Source organism: Cornus florida, unplaced genomic scaffold (assembly GCF_030987335.1).
Source record: "Cornus florida cultivar Cherokee Brave unplaced genomic scaffold, ASM3098733v1 CherokeeBrave_3.0.0_Hap2_Chr02, whole genome shotgun sequence".
Taxonomy (NCBI): domain Eukaryota; kingdom Viridiplantae; phylum Streptophyta; class Magnoliopsida; order Cornales; family Cornaceae; genus Cornus; species Cornus florida.
The window spans coordinates 45,006,903-45,031,579 of record NW_026775572.1 but is presented as its reverse complement, the minus strand read 5'-3'; the positions used below and the strand labels follow the sequence as shown (position 1 = coordinate 45,031,579).

Genomic DNA, 24,677 nt, shown 5'->3' with positions numbered 1-24,677 from the left:
TAAGGAGGGACGGAGCCAGAAAATTTAGGAAGGTTCAGGCCGAAGTTTACAAGACCATAGCGGAATAATTTCGAAGGACAATATTTGCCTAGTGAGTAAGAAATTTATACTCACCATGTATGTGGTGCAATGTTAAATTGACAAGTGTCTTTGTATTTAAAATAATAAAAAATAAATAATTTAATAGCTATTCAGGTTAATCCTAAATGAATCCGAATCAAATCTTTATTCTCTCTCCTCTCCCTCTTTCTCACGCTTCCTAATCTCATCCGCCTCTCTCTCTCTCTCTCTCTCTCTCCCTCTCCAGCGCTCTCATATTTTTAGAGAGCGAAACTCCTCAAGCTGTGTGCCTATGCTGAAGCTGAAGTCAATCCTTCCTTCTTTCCTTTCACAACTTTTAGAATGCACTCTTTTCTGAAAGCAAATCTTTATTTACAATAAAAAGAAAACTTTGCAAGACAAGACCAATCAATATGCTTAGTGGAATGGAGATGTACAGGCTTTTAGAAAAGCCCTTAACCACACTAGATTAGCCATTCTAAAGGGGGGACTATAGGTGCATTAAAATCCATATTTATAGGCTGACCTTACAAACCAAATCTCGCGATGTGGTGTCGAGCTAGTACCTGGGCAGAGCTAACTCATTCTTTTTACGCTTGCTTGGTGGATTCCACCCTGTAGCTAGGGGGATTTTGAGAGAAGCATTTTCTAACGCTGTGTGCACAGCGCTAGAGAGAAAGAGCGGCTGCGCGGGGGGGGGGGGGGGGGGGGGGGGGGAGGCGAATGAGATTAGGGAAGCATGAGAAAGAGGAAGAGGAGAGAGAATTAAGAATTGAATTAGATTCATTTGGGTTTAACCCGAATAGCTATTAAATTATTTATTTTTTATTATTTTAAATGTAAGGACACTTATCAGTTTAACATTGTGGCCACCCGAATAGCTATTAAATTAATTATTTTTTATTATTTTTGATGGATGTATAATTTAAATATCCATAATTAAGGGAAGATTACTAAATTAACGCACTATTGAGATAGGCTCTGCAGATTACGATAAGGATTACAAATTGAGATAGGCTTTACAGAGTACGATAAGAATTAAAGATTGTGATAAGGATTAAAGATTACGATGAGGATTAAGTCTACAGATTACAATAAGGTAATTCTACGTGACATCTTAACCTAAGCCCTATCAAAAAGACGGGTGAATTAACGTTTTGAGGTACGCAATAAACCCTAACTCAATTTCTCGATTTCTCCAGGGAGATTATCATTCACACTGACTTGTTCGTCGGAGCCTACTCCACCGGTAACACACCGGTGTTCATAGGATCACTTTTTCTTCTCTTTATTCAGGAAGTCAGATCAGATCCAGGTTGCGCAGAATCCACCATCAACAGTTGGCGCCGTCTGTGGGAACGATTTTAGTTCTCTAAATAAAGTATGGTTCGATTGCGATCTGGTCTGGTTGCTGGCGAATACGAAGCGTTGCAAACTTCTGATCAAGGGGACTCGACGAGGTAACCCCCCGCTGTCCCAAACGATCAGGAACGCGTCACAGCGTTGGAACAACAGGTTTAAACCCTAAATAAGGGAATGAACCAATTAGTCCTAAAAAATTCAATGATTCTACAACGCTTAGCCGCCCTTAATGAGGTGGAGAATAATGAAGTACCCAAGAATGACTCCCGTAGGATTGACAACGACGCTGAGCTTAGTCAAATAGGGGGTCAACAGAGAAGCCATCACCATCGGTCTCTTGAACGGAATAATACCAGGCTCCGTGCAGTACCTCTGGTTGTGTTGGTGACAAGACTGAAGACGTCACTTATTTCAATCTGTAGATGCAAGATCTGAGAACTAGGGTCAAAGACGTCATGCAAGCAATGAAAGGGAAGGGCCAGGCCACAGTGAACGATCTGGTACAGAAGACCAACCTAGCATTTAGCCTCGCTGTTATGTTATGAGTTGTCCTCTACCTAGCAAATTTAATATGCCAACTCTTGAGAGCTTCGATGGGACGCGGGACCCTCTCGATCATTTGGAGACCTACAAAGCTCTTATGTATTTGCAAGTCGTACCGGATGAGATTATGTGCAAGGCTTTCCCTACCACACTAAAGGTTTGGGCTCGTCCTTGGTTCAATAAATTAAAGCCAGGCTCCATTGAAATCTTTAATGAGTTGAGCAAACAATTCATTGGACACTTCATCGCTGGGCAGGGCATAGGAGACAGTAACACACTTATTGAATGTGAAATAGCAGAAGGGAAAGCCTCTCCGTGGTTACATAAGTCGTTTTAACGCTGATATGCTGCAAGTAGAAGAGGTGGACGACAAGGTTGCCCTCACAGCCTTTATGGGAGGACTACAGACTTCTAAGTTCCTATTTTCCTTATCAAAAGAAGCCCCTACAAGCATGACAGAGTTGATGGTTAGAGCATGGAAGCACATGAACGCTGAGGATGCTATGAATGCACGAAAAAACAAAGATGGTGAAGATAAGAGGTCGGAGAAGAAGAGGCCAGCACCTAACACTAGGGAGGAAAAGGAATCGAAGTACAAGAAATTCTCAAACAACCAGGCTGACAGATCGTCTCGCCGCCCAGTGAGCCCAGGCATGTATAATAACTATACCCCCTAAATACATCTGTGGATCAAGTCTTTCTGCAGATTCAAGATGACGCATCATTGAAATGGCCGCCAAAGCTAAAAGCTGATCCAATAAAGAGGTCTCTAGGTAAATACTGTAGGTTTCACCGGGACCATGGACATAACACAGAAGATTGTTTCGACCTCAAAAACCAGATCGAGAACCTTGCTCGTAAAGGTCATTTACGCAAATTCACAACTGGAAATGGAAAAGGAGGCTCCAACCCAGCCCGGGAGGGCCGAGATGATCGCCCTCCTCAACACCAACCAATGGGTGAGATCAAAGTTATATCGGGTGGCTTCGCTGGTGGTGGTGAGACGAGTTCGGCTCGGAGGGCTCATGCTAAGAGTATTCGAAGTTTTTCAGAGGTGAATGAAGTTAGAATGACAAGTCCTCTAACAAAATTACCTCAAGTTGAGGAGCCGGTCATAACCTTTTCTGAAGTAGATGACAAGGGAATTCACCAGCCCCATGATGACCCCCTGGGCATACGAGAAATTGAAAATTGGCCGAGAGAAGCTCCGACCCATGAAATCACCACTGGTGGGATTTTCAGGCGATAAAGTACATCCACTGGGGGCAGTTACCTTTCCAGTTACTGCAGGAGCCAATCCAAAGCAGGCCACTGTAATGGTGGACTTTGTAGTGGTGGACTGCCCATCATCATACAATATTATCCTGGGGAGGACAACATTGAATGCCATGAAAGCAATCACGTCCACTTATCATCTCCTGATGCGCTTCCCAACTGAATATGGTATGGGAGAGCTAAGAGGGGACCAAACAATGGCTCGCAAATGTTATGTCGTCTCTCTTAGAAAAACAAAATCGTAAGAGGCATTTACGATTGAAGGGCTGGAAGGGAAAGATAGACCAGACTTTCATAGAGCGGAACCTACAGAGGAGCTAGAAGAGGTCATCCTTGGTGACGGTGAGCCCGAGAAAAAAGTGAGTATAGGGTCTTTACTCCCCCCAGGTATCAAAGATAAACTTACTCAATTCCTTAGGAAGAATGGAGATATATTTACATGGGTCCATGAAGACATGCCGGGTATAGACCCCACTATCATGGAGCACCGCTTAAATGTAAATCCTGACTTTAAACCTGCCAGACAAAAGAGGAGGACTTTCGTTCTAGAAAGGAATCAGGCTATATCAGAAGAGGTGGAAAAGCTCTTAAAAGTCGACTTTATTCAAAAGGTGTATTACCCCAACTGGCTGGAAAATGTGGTCTTAGTGAAGAAGGCAAATGGAAAGTGGAGGCTATGTGTGGATTTCACCGACCTTAACAAAGCTTGCCCGAATGACAGCTTTCCTCTCCCAAGAATCGATATGCTCGTTGAAGGAACGGCTGGACACGAACTATTAAGTTTTATGGATGCATATTCTAGATACAACCAGATATCTATATACACCTCAGATAGAGAAAAAATGGCCTTCATCACTGATAGAGGTTTGTACTGTTACAAAGTAATGCCGTTTGGGCTCAAGAACGCTAGTGCAACATACCAAAGGCTAGTGAATGCAATGTTTAAGCATCAAATTGGTAGAAACATGGAGGTATATGTTAATGACATGTTGGTGAAAAGCTTAAAAGCTGAAGACCATTTGACTGACCTGCAGGAGACCTTCGAGGTACTTAGGAGGCATAAGATGAAACTCAACCCCAGCAAGTATGCCTTTGGGGTTTCCTCAGGAAAGTTCTTGGGATATATGGTAAGCAGAAGAGGAATTGAGGCCAATCCAGAGAAGATCCGAGCAGTCATTGACATGAGATCGACAAGATCAACCAAGGATCTACAATGACTAACAGGGAAGATTGCTGCCTTGAGTAGGCTAATCTCTCGGTCAACTGACAGGTGTCTACCTTTCTTTCGTGTGCTAAGGAATGCGTTTGAATGGACCCCAGAGTGTGAGCAGGCGTTTAAAGAACTAAATCAATACCTTAGTTCTCCCCCACTACTGTCTCGAACTATACCGGGAGAGGAACTATACATATACCTTGTAGTCTCCACGACAGCTGTCAGTTCAGCTCTGATACGAGAAGAAGAAGGGGTCCAAAGGCCAGTATACTTCGTGAGCAGAGCACTTAGGGGTGTGGAGGAAAGATATCCAAGGATGGAACAGTTGGCCTTTGCTTTAATTGTGTTCGCCAGGAAACTGAAACCATACTTTCAAGCGCATACGATAGTGGTCCTAACAGATCAACCCCTTCGACAGGTCCTACACAAGCCAGAAAGCTCTGGTCGACTGATGAAGTGGTCAGTAGAGTTAGAAGAGTTCGACATTCAGTATAAGCCAAGAACAGCAGTAAAGGCTCAGGTGTTGGCTGATTTCTTAGCTGAGTTTACTTCTCCAGAAGAGGAGAAACAACCCCAATTTTCCACAGAACCAGGTTTAAGTGAGCAGATGGGCCCAGAAGTAGTCTGGGACTTGTTCGTGGATGGGTCATCTAATGTTCAGGTTAGCGGAGCCGGACTTGTTCTTGTCTCCCCAGAGGGAGAAAGTATACAGTACGCACTTCGGTTTGGTTTCAACGCAACCAACAACAAAGCAGAGTACGAAGCCTTGATAGCAGGATTAAAAGTGGCTTATGCCCTAGGGGTTGAGCAATTACACCGACTCCGAGCTGGTCGCTGGATAACTTCAAGCAGAATATGAGGCACGAGACGAGAAGATGAAGAGTTACCTACAAAAGGTGAAGGAATTAAAGAATCACTTCCAAAGATTCTCAATTCTTCAAATACCATGAGAAGAGAATGGGAAAACAGACGCTTTAGCCCGGCTAGCTACTGTATTGAACCTGAGATCAGTAAGAATATACCACTGGAATATTTGGACGAACCATCTATATCTCAGGAGAGACAAATTAAGTGCAACAAGCGATATTGAGTGTGGAATGGGCAGATCCTATCATCAGATATATCAAGGATGGGGTGCTACCAACAGACCGAGCAGAAGCTCGAAAGGTCAAGATGCGGGCAGCTAGGTATACGCTTATCAAAGGGGTGCTCAACAAGAGAAGCTTCTCTATGCCGTATTTACGATGCGTTTCTAGCAAGGAAGCTGACTACATTTTAAGGGAGATCCACTTAGGAGTTTGTGGAAACCATGCTGGGGGTAGGTCACTTGCTAACAAGGCCATGCGACTAGGATACTATTGGCCCACCATGCAGAAAGATGCACTTGACTTCGTTCAAAAGTGCGACAAGTGTCAACGATTTGCCAACATCCCGAGACAACCGTCAGAGGAGATGACTCCCATGTCAAGACCATACCTCTTTCCCCCTTAAAAGAATGAAGGGTCAGCTTCATCTTCTTCCCTCGATAAAAAGATGAGGGGTTAACTACTTCCCTTGTTAAAGGGTGAGATAAGTGAAGCTCATAGTAATCTACTTCCCTCGTAAAAAGATGAGGGGTTAACTACTTCCCTTGTTAAAGGGTGAGCTGAGTGAAGCTCATAGTAATCTACTTCCCTCGTAAAAAGATGAGGGGTTAACTACTTTCCTTGTTAAAGGGTGAGCTGAGTGAAGCTCATAATAATCTACTTCCCCTGTTAAAGGGTGACCTGGGTGAAACTCGTATTAATCTACTTCCCCTGTTAAAGGGTGACCTGGGTGAAGCTCGTATTAATCTACTTCCCTTGTTAAAGGGTGAGATGAGTGAAGCTCATAGTAATCTACTTCCCTCATTAAAAGGTGAGCTGGGTGAAGCTCATAGTAATCTACTTCCCCTGTTAAAGGGTGAGCTGAGTGAAGCTCGTATTCATCTACTTACCTTATTACGAGTTACGTGAAACTCGTCTTAATCTACTTTCCTTATTAAAGGGACGAGCCGACTAAAGATGTCAATAAAATCAAGTATAAAATAACGGTAGCATGCCAGCAGGGCAGCTTGCCAAATAATGGGAGCATGCCAGTAGGGCAGCTTGCCAAATAAAGGCAGCATGCCAGCAGAGCAGCTTGCCAAATAACGGCAGTATGCCAGTAGGACAGCTTACCAAATAAAAGCAGTATGCCAGTAGGGCAGCTTACCAAATAAAAGCAGTATGCCAGCAGGGCAGCATGCTAGCATAACAGCTTGCCAAATAAAGGCAGCATGCCAGCAGGGCAGCATGCTAGCATAACAGCTTGCCAAATAAAGGCAGCATGCCAGCAGGGCAGCTTGCCAAATAAAAGCAGCATGCCTGCCAGGGCAACTTGACAAATAACGGCAGCATGCCAGCAGGACAGCTTGCCACGGCAGCATGGCATGGCAGCTTGCCACATAACGGTAGACTACCAGCATGGCAGTTTGCCACATATACGAGTTGCCGATGTGGCACTACGACAAATATACAAGCTTGCCAATATACGACAAATATATGAGCTTGCCACATATATGAGTTCCCAATGTGATACTATGACCCCCAACTGTATTCACGAAATGACAATATAAGTCAGGCTAATGGACAAGGTTCTGCAATTCTAACTATATATTATTGTGTGATATTTCGGAATTAACGTTCCGGTGGTTTAACAAGCAATCCTCCGAAACGGTGGGCAACTGATGGATGTATAATTTAAATATCCATAATTAAGGGAAGATTACTAAATTAACGCACTATTGAGATAGGCTCTGCAGATTACGATAAGGATTACAGATTGAGATAGGTTTTACAGATTACGATAAGGATTAAAGATTGTGATAAGGATTAAAGATTACGATGAGGATTAAGTCTACAGATTACAATAAGGTAATTCTATGTGACATCTTAACCTAAGCCCTATAAAAAAGACGGGTGAATCAACATTTTGAGGTACGCAATAAACCCTAACTCAATTTCTCGATTTCTCCAGGGAGATTATCATTCACACTGACTTGTTCGTCGGAGCCTACTCCACCGGTAACACACCGGTGTTCGTAGGATTACTTTTTCTTCTCTTTATTCGGAAGTCAGATCAGATCCAGGTTGCGCAGAATCCACCATCAACAATTTTAAATGTAAGGACATACGTGGTGAGTATAAGCTTCCTACTCATCGGTGAGTAGGTAAGTATTGTCCATTCTCGAATCCAGTGATGCAAGTAGGGGTGTGAGGCCTACTACAAGTTTCAAGTTGGATAACTCAAAATGAGTGGGGACATAGGGCCTACTACGAAAGTCAAGTCGGATAAGTCCGAATTGGTATTTGAGTAGGTTGTCTAATGATTTTCCAATGTACAAAGAATACGACACAAATACATTTTTATTAAATCTCATGGTTTAATGCATTTTGATTTAGAATACGTTAACAGCTTTTGCCACACAAATAATTTCAAGGAGAACCAAGTGACTGAACTCTTTAATCAATGGAACACAATGAATTAGTTTTAAAGTGATATTTGGTCAAATCTGAAGGGGTATCAGTGAAATTAACCTTTTTGATTAAATCTCACGGTTTAATGCATTTTGATTTAGAATACGTTAACAGCTTTTGCCCCACAAATAATTTAAAGGAGAACCAAGTGACTGAACTCCTCAATCAATGGAACACAATGAATCAGTTTCAAACTTGTTAAATCCAGAGAATACAGGTACCAAACAAATTAAACATCTGACAGGTAAGTCCTACCATAACAACATTTGAAACTCTAATTAGATTACCATAGTGTACATCTGTTATCTATTAGTTGCTGTTATCTATTATCTATTATCTATTAGCTGATGTTATCTATTACCTGTTAATGTATTAGCTGTCAAATTAATTGTATAGTTGACTTACCTTGAATAGGTCTGTGTATTCTGTATAAATATCCTTGAGATATATGAAAGAAATACAACTTTTTCAGCCATTTATCAATTTGGTATCAAAGCAAAAAAAAAAAAAGGAATTTCCGCTGCTTTCTTTTCTTTTCTATTTTAACCTTACTTCTAAAGACCTGCAACAGCCGTCAGCTATCTTCTTTGTGCTGCTGCTGCTTGTCTTCAATACCTCTAAGCCACAATCCATGGCAGCCAAAACAACCATTGATTCTTCCTCTCTAACCGAAAATTCATCTGACGGCAAGAAATCCTCTACGATGACTATTCACGAAACTTCTTCTCCCACTCCTATTAAATTGGATGGTGCTAATTATCGTGTTTGGTCTCAGATTTTGGAGATGCATATTGCTGGTAGACAGAAAAAGGGGTATATCACAGGGAGAAAGGTTGCACCTGCAGAGGATGATCCAAGCTATGATGAATGGGAGGTTGAAGATGCCCTAGTCAAGTCTTGGCTTATCAATTCCATGACGATTAATCTGATGTCCCACTTTGTGCAGTGTGGTACAACTGGGAGGTTTGGGATGCGGTAAAGAGAAGTTATCTTGATGTCTCTGATTCTTCTCAAGTTTATGAACTGATGAAGAAGTCCTTTCAATTGCGTCAGGATGGTCGGCCTCTTGTAGAGTACTACAATGAGCTGAACTCAATCTTCAAGGAACTTGATTATCGAATACCAAATGATATGACGTGTGCAACCGATATTGAGAAACAGAGGAAGCGTATTTCTGAGGATCGGGTCTATATGTTTCTTGTAGGTTTGGATCACAGTTTGGATCAAGTTAGTAGTCGTGTTCTAGCTACCTCTCCTTTACCAAGCTTGGAAGAAGCATATTCTCTAATTCGTCGTGAAATACAGAGACAGGTCACCATGGCAATAAAGGATCACTCAGAGGCCTCGACTCTTGCTGTCCAAAAGAGTTCCTGACCAGCTCCTCCTTCTACCGACTCTACTTCTCGTCTCTGCACTCACTGCAATATTACGAGACATACGGCTGATGTTTGCTAGAAGAAACATGGATATCCGGAGTGGTTCTATAACGACCTGAACCTGGAGGTCCGAACCGTTAGCCGGGTCCTGACTCGAACCCGAGGTCAACTACGTCAAATTCTTCATGGGATGCATCTAAACATCATTCTTAGGACTATCACTTTGCATCCACAATAGTTTAAATGAATTTCCAGTAGCCCGGAGTGAAATAACAGGAGAGGAAGAACAATTGGTCCAACCAGAAGCACTGCGGTCGACCGAAGTGGAGCTTCAGTCGGCCGAAGCAGACCCTCCAGAATCGGTAGACCGAAATAACCTTTCGGTCGACCGAAAGGTGAGATCCCGAGAGTTGAAAAAGGCTCGATCGACCGAAACAGGAGATATTGAGAGCTTGCAGGTGGTTTGGTCGACTGATGTGCCATTTTGGTCGACTGAAATGGCTCTTCCGAGCCTGAAGTCTGTTGCTGAAATGCTGCACTTAATGAATGAAAGAAAACTGAGATGAGGACTTTAGAATGATCCGAACTTGAACAAAACAGTCAAAAAGGAGTCATTATACTATCATGGACTAGAGTACCAACATAGAAATCTTATTACAACATCATTTCAAGTATCTTACTTTACAACAAAAATGAAAATCAAGATTCTAGTTACATCATTTACATGCCAAATGAACTTAGTACATTTCATAAGTTATGTTTTACAAAATGAGTTAAAGTTCTACGAAGTACATCCAATATGTCCTTTTAGTCCTCTCAAGCCTGTGGTGGATTGTCATCCGCCAACTCTTTGCCATACCTTGAAAAATGTTAAATATATATGGGGTGAGCAAATTGCTCAGTAGGTGGTGTCTAAGACACACTTCTTGTGTCCCCGTGAACCCAAACAAGGAATAGAACAATAAGAGTCGGGGTCATGCTAAGTCGGGATAGCACACATCATATCCAAGCTCAACATTAACAATTTAATGCAATGGAATGCAATGCATGTCAATGTCGCTCCCCATTTTCAAAACCATTCATCTGTCACTTTTCAAACTGTTAATGTAACCCCCTTTGGTACCCCCTCAGCACCGATAGAAGGATTGGCTACTGTCCCTAGACCGTTGGTGACTTCGCAACGTCATTGTGGGGCCCAGATAGCTCAACCATGGTAGGGCGATCTCCCTAGTTCCCTCTAGGTAACATTAACCTACCGACCCTTTGGTGACTTCGCGGCGACCGGGTTTTCTCAAAACTCTTTTTATCAAAACTTACTTCCCAAAATTCCCCTTTTCATTTTTAAACATTTTTTCCCCATTTTCATGTCCAATGACATGCATGAACAATACATACTTCTCAATGCCATGATAAATGGAAGATTCATATACTACACAAATCAACATGTTTCCATTTAACAATTTCTAACACCATAGGCATGAAAATTATCATGTAATCATGCTTCCCACATAGTAAACTTCACCAAGTTGACCAACACATAAGCATATAAAATCATCATTTAAGCATGAATTTTTACACAAACCTATCTATAAACATAATCATGACTTCCATATACTAAACCAAATCATTTTAGAGGTAATCAACACAATTAAGCATGTTAAGCATCAATTAACAAAGATTGATTCACTAGGGAGCAAGAAACTCATGGATTAGAAACCCCTACCTCAAGTTTGCACAAAAACCCCTCAAAATGGGTCTCCAATTCGAAATTCCTATGGAACACCAAATCTGAAATTGTTGGTATGGATTCGAAGGCGTTATTATGGGCTTCGATTTGTCGTAAACGACTTCCAAAAATTCCATAAGATGAGAGAGTAATTTAAACTTGAATTTGGTAAAGAATAGAAAATAAAAAGAGAAGAAAAATAAGGGAGAGAGAACCTTACGGGAGAGAGAGAGAGGATTGAGACCAAATGTGGTCTTTTGACCACTTAATGGAATTAGTGGTGGGTCCCACCACTAAAGAATTTTCTTTTAATTTTTCTTTTCCTTCTTTTTCCACCACACACATATAAATGCATGCTAACCATACAAATGTCACATAAAATAAAATGCAGAAAATGTAAATGGACCCAACCAAAATACCCGTACGCGAAAAAACCGGTAGCAGGTCCGAAAAATGGTAAAATGCGAAAATGATCAACCTTGCATTTCAAAGAATGCCAAACTCACTGAAATGCTCCCAACGACTATACGACACACCCAGCACACTCCACGGTGTTCGGCAGGCAAAACGTGAAATGATGAAAATACCCTCGCATCAACAAAAATTCTAGAAAAATAAAAAATGCCGAAAATCGGAAACATCACAGGTTCAAGCTTAAACAAGCTGAGAAGAAGAAAAAGAAATTTGCTCAGGTTGCTATCACTGACACTTCTTCATCTTCTTCTTCTCATGTATCTCGAGTGTCTTCTCAATGAGGTAATTCTGGTTTGGACTTTATTTCTACTGCTTCTAACACTTGGGTTATTGATTCAGGGATCACTGATCATATTAGTAACTCTTCCATACTTGACTCTCTAATACCTTCACCCGTTAAGTCTGTTCAAGTTGCTAACGGGACTCTTATGCCAATTATAGGGGCTGGGAATGTCGTACTTTCTCCTACATTCTCCATGTCTTCAGTTTTACTTGCACTTAATCTCTCTAACAGCCTTCTTTCCATTAGCAAAATTACCAAAAATCTTAATTGTTCTGTAACTTTTCATTCTACCCATTGTGTATTTCAGGACAATCTTACGAAGATGACGATTGGCATTGGTAAGGAGAGAGGAGGTCTTTACTACTTGGAGAAGGGGGTAAGGGAGTTAAAATCTGAACTTAGTCGTGGTTTTCAAGTAAAGAGAGAGTCTGACAAAGAGAAGATATTTTTATGGCATTGTCTTTTGGGACATCCATCTTTCTCTTATTTAGAACGTTTATTTCCTAAGTTATTTTGCAATATTTCTGCTTTTAGTTTAGGGTGTGAACAATGCATTTATGCTAAAAACCATCGTGTTCCTTTTAAAGTGAGTTTCAATAAAAGTCCTATTCCTTTTTCATGTGTTTACACAGATGTGTGGTGTCCTTTTTCTACTATTTCTGCTTCGGGTCATAAATACTTTGTATCTTTTATTGATGACTGTACTAGAGTGAGTTGGGTTTATTTGCTAAAATCTAAGAGTGATGCTATACATGTTATTCCTCAATTTTACGAAATGATTGTCACCCAATTTCATACTCAGGTTCAAGTTTTCCATTCTGACAATGGTGGTGAGTATGTGAATCAGTCTCTTATTGATTTCTTCAAATAACATGGCATCCCCCCCAGACAACGTGCGCCTACACGCCACAACAAAACGGCATAGCAGAGCATAAGAATCGTCATCTCTTAGAGGTGGCTCGTACCTTATGCTTTACTATGAATTTTCCTAAGCGTTTCTAGGCCGAGGCTGTCATGACTGTTGTTTTTCTTATCAATTGAATGCCTTCTCGTATAATTAAATATCAAACTCTATTGAGAATGCTATCCCGATTTCACTCTATTCCTTCTACACTTATTTTTTGTCCTAAGGTTTTTGGTTGTGTGTGTTATATTCATATACATTCTCTTCATAGGGATAAGCTTGACCCTCGTGCTCTTAAGTGTGTCTTCTTTGGTTATTCTAGTTCACAAAAGGGCTATAAATGTTTTCATCCTCCTACAAATAAATACTATGTGTCCATGGATGTTCAGTTTTGTGAAAGAGAATCTTATTTTCTGGGGATGTATCTCTGATTCCTCTTCAGGGGGAGATTAGTAATAAGGAAGAGGAACAGTTATGGCTGGAAGAAAAGAGGTTGTGGATTTCATATAAGGAGGAGGATTTAGCTGTTATGAAAAAAGGAGAAACTTTAGATACTCTTGATCATGTGGAGATTGAGTTCGATAAAAAAATAGGACCAGCCCACTTGTTCAAAGAAGTATATGTGAGAAGGAACAAGGATGCCACTGTCATGCCGCCTCCTTTTAACTCTAGTATCCCTCTTGATGATACTACCATGCCATCGGATGAATCTTCTAGGATTAACTCTGAGGTACATGTTTCTTCTCCTTTAACTACAACTTCAGATATTAATTCTAACCCTGTAACTTCTGTGGAGATTGCTGCCTTGAATCCACAGGTTGGTGATCCGGGTAAGAGGTATCCTTTTTGTGTTCGTAAAGAACCTGATAGGTTGGGTTTCTCCAAATTTTCTTCTAATGTTGTCTATCCTATCTCTGATTTTGTTTTCTATCATCGTCTGTCTAAGACTCACCTAACTTTTGTGCTTCAGTTGTCTTCTGTGTCTGTTCTTAGTCATTTTTAGGATGCTTTTGGAGATCCTAAGTGGAAGGCTGCTATGGTAGAGGAAATGAAGGCTCTCTAGAAGAACTCTACTTGGGAGTTGGTCGAGTTACCTCAGGAAAAGAAGACAGTGGGATGTAAGTAGGTGTTTACAGTGAAGTATAAGTCAGATGGGACAATTGAGAGGTACAAGGCTAGACTAGTTGCCAAGGGATACACTCAGACGTATGGGATTGATTATTAAGAGACATTCGCTCATGTGGCCAAGATGAACACTATTCGAGTTATACTCTCTCTCGCAGTTAATTTGGACTGGCCATTACAACAGTTTGATGTGAAGAATGCCTTCTTTCATGGTGATTTGATAGAGGAGGTGTATATGGATCCTCCCTTAGGGTTTACACCTGAAGGAGGTAAGGTATGCAAGCTAAAGAAGGCTTTATACAGGTTAAAACAATCACCAAGAGCATGGTTTGGCAAGTTGAGCTACTCAATGAAGAATTATGGTTTTAAGCAAGCTTTGGTAGATCACACTCTCTTCTATAAGAGGAATGGTGATGATAATACTTTGTTTATCGTTTATGTGGATGACATGATTGTTACAGGTAACAACACCAATGAAATAGAAAAACTTCGGAGCTATTTGGCCAAGGAATTTGAAATGAAGGACTTGGGGGTTTTGAAATACTTTCTGGGCATTGAAGTGTCTCGGTCCAAGCAGTGACTTTTTCTCTTTCAACGAAAGTATACATTAGATCTCTTGGCTAAAACCGGTAACTCTGCGTGTGTTCCTATAGACACTCCTATTGAAGTAAAACATGGCTTAACTATCTATCCTGATCAGATTCCGACAAACAAGGAGAGATATCAGAGACTAGTGGGGAAGTTGATCTATCTGACTCACACTAGGCCTGACTTGTCGTATGCAGTTAGTGTTGCGAGTCAATTCATGCACAATCCAAGTGACCGACACATGAAAACAGTGAATCGTATTTTGGCTTATCTAAAGTCCTCTCCAAGTAAAGGTATTATGTTATCCAGGCATGGACACTTAGACATTGTGGGTTATACAGATTCTGATTTTGCGGGAGCCAAGTTGGATAGGAACTCTACTTCAGGGTATGTGTCATTCGTTGGAGGCAATTTGGCGACCTGGAGGAGTAAGAAACAGAATGTGGTATCATTGTGTAGTGCAGAAGCTGAATACCGTGCTCTTCATCATGCAATTACAGAGCTTACATGGTTGAAGATTTTCTTAAGTGAGTTTGGGTTTGGTCCAAAGAAACCTATATTGATTTTTTGTGATAATACGGCAACTATTGATATTGCTAATAATCCAGTGCAACACGATCGAACTAAGCATATTGAACTTGACCGAAACTACATTAAGGATAACCTGGATTCTGGTATGATACAGGTTTCTTACATTAGGAGTGCGAACCAGTTGGCTGATATGATGACTTGTGGTGTTATTAGTGACTCGTTTCATACATCACTATCCAAGTTGGGCATGTGCAATATCTATGCACCAACTTGAGGGGGAGAATTAACGTGTACAACTGTTATCTATTAGCTGTTATCTATTAGCTGATGTTATCTATCTATTAGCTGTTATCTATTAGCTGATGTTATCTATTAGCTGTTAATGTATTAGCTGGCAAATTAAATGTATAATTGACTTACCTTGAATAAGTCTGTGTATTTTGTATAAATATCCTAGAGATATATGAAAGAAATACAACTTTTTCAGCCATTTATCAATTACCATACATCCAATGCCATATCTAGTGTTTGGGAAAACAAGAAACAGTCCACTGCAAACTATAACCACCATTAGAGGGAAGCTCTCCATCACTGCATCCATTTCCTTGGCATGTCCCGGGAACAGACAATTCGTTACTCGATAACCCAAGAAAGCAATTGCCATAAAAACCATTAGACATGAGTGCATGAGCAAAATCAGTGAAACTAACTTTGTACCTTTCATCTTTCGGGACTTCCACGTCATGGCCGGGATTGAAGACTGCAACCCTCTTGGAGTTACAAACCCGTAATGCACTTTCCCCTCCAGTCCACGAAAACTGTCCATGAAGTGGAAGGAGAAACAGGAGAGAGTGCAGATGCCGAGTAGGACACTGATCATTAGAGTGTTGACCGGAGAGTATTCAGCATTGCCCTAAATTGTTGGGAGGACCATTTCAAAGGTGAGAAGGGATCCTGTTGGGAGGAAGTTGACTAACATGGATGTTTTGGATAGTGTCTTTTGCACTCCGTTCGTGACTGCTTGTTTTTTCCTATCGGTGACTAGAGGTACGTCTGTGGCAGCTTTGGGAGAAGGGTATATGGAAGAGTCAACATGTTAAGGGGACTTCCCCTCATGTCATAACAATTGCATCCACTTAAAACCAAAAAATGATGCAAAGCCTCCTCTTTGTTGAAGAAGGCTCCAATGGTGAGGCATTATTTCGTATTAAAAGTTCAAAATGTGAATGCTTTATTGAATGGAAATATACATTGTCAGTACTCTCGGGCTATCCAATAATTTCTTGCACTGCACACTGCCTTGGCAAGCAACTGATCAACAATGACAACTTTCACTAAATACCAAGGAGCATTTCCCACTGGTGGTTTAGACATGTCTCCTATATTCTTGTTTACTTCAGCCACAAAGGTTGACAATAGTTCCAGTTTTTATTCGCGATCCACCACCGGTGAATCAGAACTTCACTGCAGCACCGGTGGCCTTCAGTTGTTCCCTAAAATCAGGCCTCAAAAACTAGTGCCGAACCTCTATTTTAGCAACAATACTTGCAATATATATATAGAATGTCGAAAACATGACATGCATGGCATGTAACAGAATCTCCTAAAGGAAACCAAAGTTCCTCCACAAACACGAGATTTGCATAGACAAGCAAAAGTTCTTTTCGTAACTCATAATTGATTGACTACAACATTTTACTGATATGATAATATGCAATATTGACATAAATCCTACCAAGAAACCTTGCTTCCACACTGCAGCAAATTTATTGAATTCTTATCACTTTTGACAGGGTCAATAGAACTAGATGCAGATTTATCGTGTCAAGAATCCATGTTGAGAAATTGCAACCTCAAAGGCTTGCATCCTTTCTCCACGAGCAAGACCATTGCAATCATAAGATGATATCTCGTCAACACTGAGATCGATACAAGCCTTTACAAGCTCTTCACCGACACGTTCAGCAGCTTCCTGGGATAATCATTTATTTATTTATTTATTTTTATATATAATAAAAATTAGACAGCAGGGCATTACACTGCAAACCTTTAAGCCAGAAACAAATGAGAAGTATCTGAAACAAGGAATGCTTACAATGGTGGTACATGAATTCTCACGAATAGATTTCTGCAAAGTGCTTCCATAAAATAAACACTTCTTGTTCTGGTCATCTACCAGCATAGCATACAACTGCTTTTCTGAACAGAATACCGAAAGCCTTGGTTTTGTAGGTGAGCCATTAAACTGGTCAAATTATATGGAAAGTCATAGTTCCAAAATATTAGCAAACAGATAGATGCTATTCAAAAGGACAATTCAAAGAAATACTAGGAAGGAAACCAGGTCTGCGCGATTTCAGTAGACAAGAATATCATTTTTGAAATATTATTTTTCCCACTGAAATAGAGGAGGGCCTGGGAGCCATGGTGCTCCAGGGTTCTGAAATTCCCTTTAGTCCCAAGCTCTTCTAAAAATTTTCAATGTATAAACCCTTTATATTTTATAACGAGCCTCCTCTATGACTATGATTTAGTTTTCTTGCTGCTACCTGTAACTCACTCTTTTGTACTCTTAATTAAGAATTATCAATTTTAAACTCCATAGAAAATTTAAAACCCTTTCTATAAACTACTGAAATAAAAGCCCATAAGTTCTTATTATTGCATTCTTGTTCTAAAACCCTCCAAAAATTGATGCATAGAAGAAGATATATGAAGAGGTAGGGAGCATGATCATATTGTGTACTCCGCTCTAACCTATGATATTATATCTATACCATTATATTCTGCCAATATCAAATTTCTGATTATTCAGTCTGTATTTCTGTTTCCTTTAGCCACTTGGAAGCAAGAAAGATGATTGTGATGAGTTAAGGTAACTGACACAAGAATGGGAAATAACTGAAAAAAAAGGAGGGAAATATACGATATAATAAGAAGGTACAAGCATTGTGCGTCTTCAGGTCATGGTACGCAAGAATAGTTTCAAGGATACGCATCAGAGACTAAACATGCTAAGGCAGGTATTCTGAAAATGAAAAAGAAAACTGAGTATTGAACTACATATTAGTCGTTACTCTCTCAATTATTATTAAGCACATCTTTTGGTCATTCACAGTAACAGAATATTGGATCGTGCATACACACTGCATAATCAACCCAGACATTTTGACACAAAATACACCTCACTTAGAGAGACCTAACTTTTGGCTTTATTTTGCAAAAAGGAACTTCTCTTAAAGTCAAACACGGATTGTCATGCTTATTAGTCCGAGCTTTTTCCATTGTTAACCAAGCAATGACTCCTAAATTTTTTATTTTTATTTTTTTTCCCTATTTAATGACTCCTCAACTTTTCCATAACTGCCTTGAGGAAGTCACATTGAACACAATCATAGGCTTTACTAATATTGCTTCTAAGCATGCATAGGACCACTTGAAAACATGGCAAGGCATTATATAATATTTTCTGAAAATGAAGAGACATCAGTACCTTTTTTTGCAATCTCCTGTTTCTAATTTTCGCACTCTCCTTGTAAGTGTTTGCCCTCATTAGAATCACCAATGGTTTCCCATACAAATCTAATAAAGAAATAAAGACATTATAGTTAGCTCATATATAATGTAAAACTAATTTTTTTTTTTTTTTAAAAAAAACATAAAACATTATGTTAGTCTATATTTTCTTTTTATACAAAGCAAGTACAACACCCCCAAAAAAAATAATAATAATAATAAAAAGCAAATTGAGAAAGAAATTTAACATGGGTCTTTACATATTTATCCCATTGTGTACAGTAAGTATATATTATGTGCATATTGCATGCATGTCTTGTACTAAACTAAGATCTGGGGATCAATGGTTAGACGAAGTCCGAAAGATTTAGTCTTTTTTCAAAAGAAAAGAAAAACCAATAACAAAAGATGACATGAAAAAAAGGAGGAAGATGATAATTACTTCACTTACTTCTACTCTGCATGGGAAATATATTAGAAGGATATGAAGGAGCCACAAAGGGAACACAAGTCTTGAATTGCAGAGCATTATAAGTCCCAAGACCAAGAGCCATACCACAGCCCTAGCCCAAAATGAAGATCTCAAATTTGAACAGCAACTCTGAGAATTCTCTCACCTGTAAAATGGGCACAATTTCAGTTAAAACATACCATACATTGGGTGTTCTGGTATAAGAAAAGAAACTGTCATTTGTCATTGAGTACTTTAATCAAACACAACCTGTGCAAAAAAATATGCATACATGACATAGTCCATAAATATATACATACATAGTTCTTTTGTTCCAACAATTAACTGAGAGTTATCAATGGGCATTAGCCCAAATGGGATGATCTCTTCTAAGGTTAGGGTTAATATTGTGAGTATATGCTCGTTTGCTTGAGCTTATGGTGGACATGCACCTGAACTATTGAAAAAGTAATATTGGGGGCTTGGTTGAAAGTTCAAAAATAAAATAAAAAACCTGATTGTTGTATTACCTCTCAGTGCAACAACTTCATATTTTGAGCTTCCCCCGCAAAATTGCTGCACAATCGAGTGTCAAGTCAATGAAATCACTAACATGCATGGAAGGGTAAAGCTGGACATATATATATATATATTTATATTTGAGATTCCATCAAAAATATTTATTGGTTGTAGGTCCATTTCAGCTTGTTATCCCCACCACATAAATTATGAATTGAAAGAGGACTTTGAAAATTAGGTCTTGTCATTTGATTTGATTTAATAAAATTGGATTCCTTCTCCGATGGGTTTAATTATAGTCATTCAATGCTGCTACGAAAGTTCAATTGATCAAATAAATTTCAAACCATATAAAAGTTTATAAAATTCTGTGTGGGCTGGCTTCAATAAGCCATTTGTTGACCAAATTTATATGAGGATAATTTTTTCTCTAATATATAATATAATATAAGGGTATCATTGACTTCTCATGTATTATTTTTTTTTGACTATTATATAATTTGTTGAAACTTTAAAAAAGATCAAACTTACAATTTATCAGAACCTTAAAATAGTATTAGTGTAATTTATTCTATCGGTTTAGTGCAGATGGAATAGAGTTGAACGCCACTCTTACCTAGTGTAAATTTAAGTTTTTTTTTTTTTTTTTTTTTCAAGACATAAAATGCTCTTGAAATTTTTATTCACAATAGTATTTTTTGGTGACTGAGATTAAATTTATAAGAAATACTAGAAATATGGTGAGATCTCAGCATTCAGTTTGTGAACTCAGTTGTGAGATTTATAAGATTCAAAGATTTAGCTTAGAGTACAAGGTAGGACATGTAAATTCAGGAAGTATAGAAACTTCTACAAAAGAATGATTTAGTATCGGATAGGACACTTCACCTATACTTTGCGGACATTTCGTCGACACTTCTCGAATATTTTTAACAAAAGTCTACCCAGTAATCTTGAAAATAATATAAACACTACCATGACAAAAAATAGTGAAATAATGGTATACATAATATAAAAATTATTACAATAATAAGGTAATTTCATTTTCTAATTTATTTGAGAGGAACTTTTAATATAGAAATTATAAATGAATTAAAGTTTTATAATACTATTAGTGAATGTATAATAAAAAAAATTTATATTATTATATAGTCATATTCATACTATACTGGTGTTCTACTTTCGTGTACGTGCTATATAGGTGCACTCGTATCTAAATTTATTAAAAGTATATATATATATAAAGAATCTTCGAACACCCCCTATATCTAAAAGAAACACTCCAAGCCTAAGATGAAACCAAAAACTGGAAAAAAAAGTCCTCGTAACACTTCCCCAGAGGTCAGGGGATCAAACAAAAAAACATCTACCATCCCAACAAAAAGGGAGCAATCATATTTATGTTTCCGATCAAACAAAAATTTCTCTTTCATTCTTCATCACTCTTTCTTCTCCCAACTCCAAATTAAACTTAATCTTTCAATCCTACCATTCGGTTAAGTATGTTACTATCAAACGATTAATTTAGATGGTATAATATCTCCTCATATAAAAAAAAATAATAATAATAAAAAATAAAAAAAAATCATGAATCATATAATGAACATTTGTAATGTGTAAAATACCTAAGAGATCCGAGTCATATTCCCGAACATTTATTTTTGATAATTATGTACTACATATGAGATTGAATAATTGTATGCAGTTGGAGTTATGAGAAAAGAAAAAATAAATAAATAAAAATTTCTCTAATGTATATATATTTTCCTGTTGATAGCCTCACACACCATCTCCTAAAATTATTTGCATGCAGAGGAGTCCACTTTTATGTCATTCATTTGACTTGTAACACTGAAGATCAATAATGTTGCATTATTTATTTTCTTTTTAATGTTTATAACATGAGTTACAAACCAAGAGCAACGATCCATGATGAAGAATGGTTGGTGGTAGGTCTATTTCTTGTGGTCCAACTATCCAAGCCAACCAACAGCTGATGTTTTTGAAACATGAATCAAGAAGTGCAGTCCACGAGAACAATAGTGAACCCTCTGTACACTATTTTTCCCTTGATAAATATCATCTACAATTGACAAAGACTGCAATTAGATAAACATCAACCTCCATAACTATTAACTAAACACAGTACACAAAATTCTAGATCTTTCCACACCAATTCCTGTGGGCGCACCTCTTCCTTTATTTATCCCAACCCCAATTCTCCACTAGAAAAAAAAAATCCCCATTACTCCACCACTCTCAACCTTCCACCCACTTTCTCTCTCTAAAAACTCTCTATTTCTCTCTCTAATTTTTTTCCCAAATGGCTTCTGAAACAGAGGTGCCTGAGCAGCAATCTTTGCTAGAACGCTTGATGGGTTCAAGAAACAGAGACCTCTCTCTGTTCCTACCCATCATCTTAGGCTTCACAAACACCACCACCACCACCACCACCAGCACCAGCAACAACAACCCAGATCAAGAAACACCACCAGACTCACGTGAGTCACGTGACAGGATCATCCTGGTGAACCCATTGACCCAGGGGATGGTGGTGATAGAGGGCAGTCCCTCCAGCCTGGATTCTTTCCTGAGGGACCTACTGAGCAAGGATGGTCAGCCACCAGCCTCCAGAGCATCTGTTGAGGCCATGCCAAGTGCGGTGATCAGTGAAGAAGATGTGGAAGGTGGCGATGGTGAGTGCGTGATCTGTTTGGAGGAGTGGAAAATTGGTGGGTTGGCCAAAGAAATGCCTTGCAAGCATAGGTTTCATGGGGATTGTATAGAAAAGTGGTTGGGGATTCATGGGTCTTGCCCTCTTTGTAGGTATAAGATGCCAGTTGATGATGATCAAGATTTGAACAAATTAAGTGGTGGTGGTGGTGGTGAAGAGAGAGGGAGGAGGAGGGAAATTTGGGTGAGTTTCTCTATTAATAGTGAGAGAAGAAGTGGTGGTCCAAATCAAACACCTGCAAGTGATTCATATGATTCCTCCTCAACCCCTCCAAGACCTGATCATCATGAAATTGAGGGCTAAAGACAATTTTTGGTTGAATTTTTTTTTTTTTTTTTTACAAACCTGTACATAAGAACTAAAGTTTTTCTTATGGTTTTGTGTCCTTTTGCAAATAATAAACCAATAAATATTTGTCTCAATTTTTCATTAAAAGTTTCATATATTATGCTCTTCATGATATAATTGTTGAAAATTTTGTGAAGTGAATATTATTGTCAGAGATATGTAGGTATAGATAGAAACTGAGCACTGCCAGCCACAAACAGAGCACTGCTAGTCAGAGTCAAGAACATGAACTATAGCTGCATAATTTGTGCATTGGATGCCAGACTATCTGGGACAAAAGGGTCTTTAATTTAATAATATGGGACAAAAGATTCTTTAACTTACCTCTCAAATGAGAGGTTGGAAACATTGGCTGTTTAAGTGGTGAGTTGAGAAATGTCCATCAATCTGTCACTGAAAATTCCAATTTCATGGACTCTGTTACCATTGTTGGCATCTGATCCAATCCTAGAGCCACAATGATTATGATAACAAGCTTTAATTTCCTTTGTGGTGGATCTTTTAGGAAATCTGAACTCACCCAAGCCAAATTGTTTCTCTCTCGAATAATTAAATTTTAGGAAAGTAAAATATTTTTTTTTGGGGTAAAATGTTTTTTTATTTTATTTTTACTTATTCCGTGTTCGACGGTCAATATTGTTCATGGAACAAATCGTATCATTTAACTTGTTGAAAATTATATTTTAATATTTTTTTATGGTAAATATTTTACGATAACTAAATACTAAAAAATAAAAAAATTAATTTACATATTTGGCCTTCTTTTACTTGCATTTTGCACAAAATCTAAGTGACTTAATAAGTAAAGAAATGCGTAAAAAGTGTAAAAACAACATTGCATGTAAAAGTCATAAAATTTAAGTCACACAAAATAGGATCAATAGCACATAAAGCATGAGATTGACATCAAGAATTGTATGACTCTCCAACTGTCATCATAATTGTGTGGGTACCCATGGGCAGGACATGTGCCTGCCTGCTTGGACTGATTTGAAACCAGGAGGCTTTGTTTTATGGTTTGCCTAGCTGCTGCAGAGAATCCACTGGATGGGCAATGAAGAATGTTAGGCTTGTTAGCTCTATGCTTATTTTCATCATTTCATTAAAAATAAAAAATAAAAATTGAGGTTTGTGTGCAAGGAAGATCTGAATACATATACAATTTGTTTCTTGAAGCAATTAATTGTTGGCCATATAACCATTTTGAATGAAAATTCAATGCCTCATGAATTACAACAGCTAAGAAGTACTTATGATGCTTCTTACTATTATTATTGGAGCATGACATTCATGTATTAGTGCATTCTTGGGGGAAAAAAAAAAAAAAGTTCAGGTACTTTCTATATATTCTGTGAATGGGAGATGAGCTGATATTTATCTCCTTCCATATTCATCAAACAAACTTAAACCCTCTTTAGTTTTTCCATCAAAATGCTCTTGAAACCACTGTGTAGAGAATCCTTTCTAATGGAGGCTACTATGGAACATATTTCTATTTGAAAAATGTCCTAATTAACCCATTTTCCCTACAATGATGCAACCAAAGAAACTGTGAGACTTATTTGGTATTTGATGTCATGTGGGGCTACATTTTTTCCTACCATGGAGGCAGAATATCAGAAATAAATGTTAATGTCATTGTCATCATCTTTACCCTTGCATTTGTCTCGTGGATCGGTTACTTAAATTCTCTCTTTAAATGACTCTGAGAAGATTAAGGCGTTAAAACTTTAAAATGTAAGTTTTGATTGGTTTTTCTGTCTTTACCTTTTAGGCAAAATAACCCTTACTTTTCTAACCGATGCATCTTCATATCTACGCTATAAATTACCATACCACCTAAATCTAGTTTCTCTAATTTTATCAACAACAAACGTTGTTCTTAATTTTCCCCTCGCTTGATTATTACTAATTATATCTTCTAATTGTTGAGTTTTGTGACTCGAATTCGGTGTGCAAATATTCAGTGGCGGGACCAACATGTGCCAAGGGGGGAGCAGCTACCCCCTGCCCATGCTGGCCCACTAAATATATATATATATATATATATATATATATATGTTTATAGCTAGTAACTATTCTATAGAAATTTCATTTTTTATTTATTTATTTA

General features: G+C 38.6%; 3 protein-coding genes and 1 pseudogene across 3 annotated transcripts; 2 read left to right on the top strand and 2 right to left on the bottom strand.

Annotated features, from left to right (window-relative positions):
* The first annotated feature begins 1,623 nt into the window (after positions 1 to 1,623).
* Positions 1,624 to 3,214, top strand: LOC132296159 (uncharacterized). The gene is made up of 4 exons (XM_059794387.1): positions 1,624 to 1,797; positions 1,845 to 1,922; positions 2,265 to 2,606; positions 2,672 to 3,214. Exons 1-4 carry the CDS (start codon positions 1,624 to 1,626, stop codon positions 3,212 to 3,214), a joined length of 1,137 nt encoding a protein of 378 aa, XP_059650370.1.
* Positions 3,215 to 15,368: 12,154 nt separating this feature from the next.
* LOC132296158 (protein DMP8-like) lies at positions 15,369 to 16,092 on the bottom strand (annotated as a pseudogene).
* A 434-nt stretch (positions 16,093 to 16,526) lies between these two features.
* LOC132294847 (uncharacterized) lies at positions 16,527 to 19,616 on the bottom strand. The gene is made up of 5 exons (XM_059792849.1): positions 19,494 to 19,616; positions 18,964 to 19,129; positions 18,490 to 18,578; positions 17,092 to 17,241; positions 16,527 to 16,968 (listed from the first exon to the last, which is right to left on the bottom strand). The coding sequence occupies exons 2-5, from the start codon at positions 19,064 to 19,066 to the stop codon at positions 16,813 to 16,815; spliced, it is 498 nt and encodes a 165-aa protein (XP_059648832.1). The 5' UTR covers positions 19,067 to 19,129; positions 19,494 to 19,616; the 3' UTR covers positions 16,527 to 16,812.
* Positions 19,617 to 21,671: 2,055 nt separating this feature from the next.
* Positions 21,672 to 22,638, top strand: LOC132294846 (E3 ubiquitin-protein ligase MPSR1-like). Its single transcript, XM_059792848.1, has one exon. The coding sequence runs from the start codon at positions 21,806 to 21,808 to the stop codon at positions 22,517 to 22,519; it is 714 nt and encodes a 237-aa protein (XP_059648831.1). The 5' UTR covers positions 21,672 to 21,805; the 3' UTR covers positions 22,520 to 22,638.
* Positions 22,639 to 24,677: the final 2,039 nt, after the last annotated feature.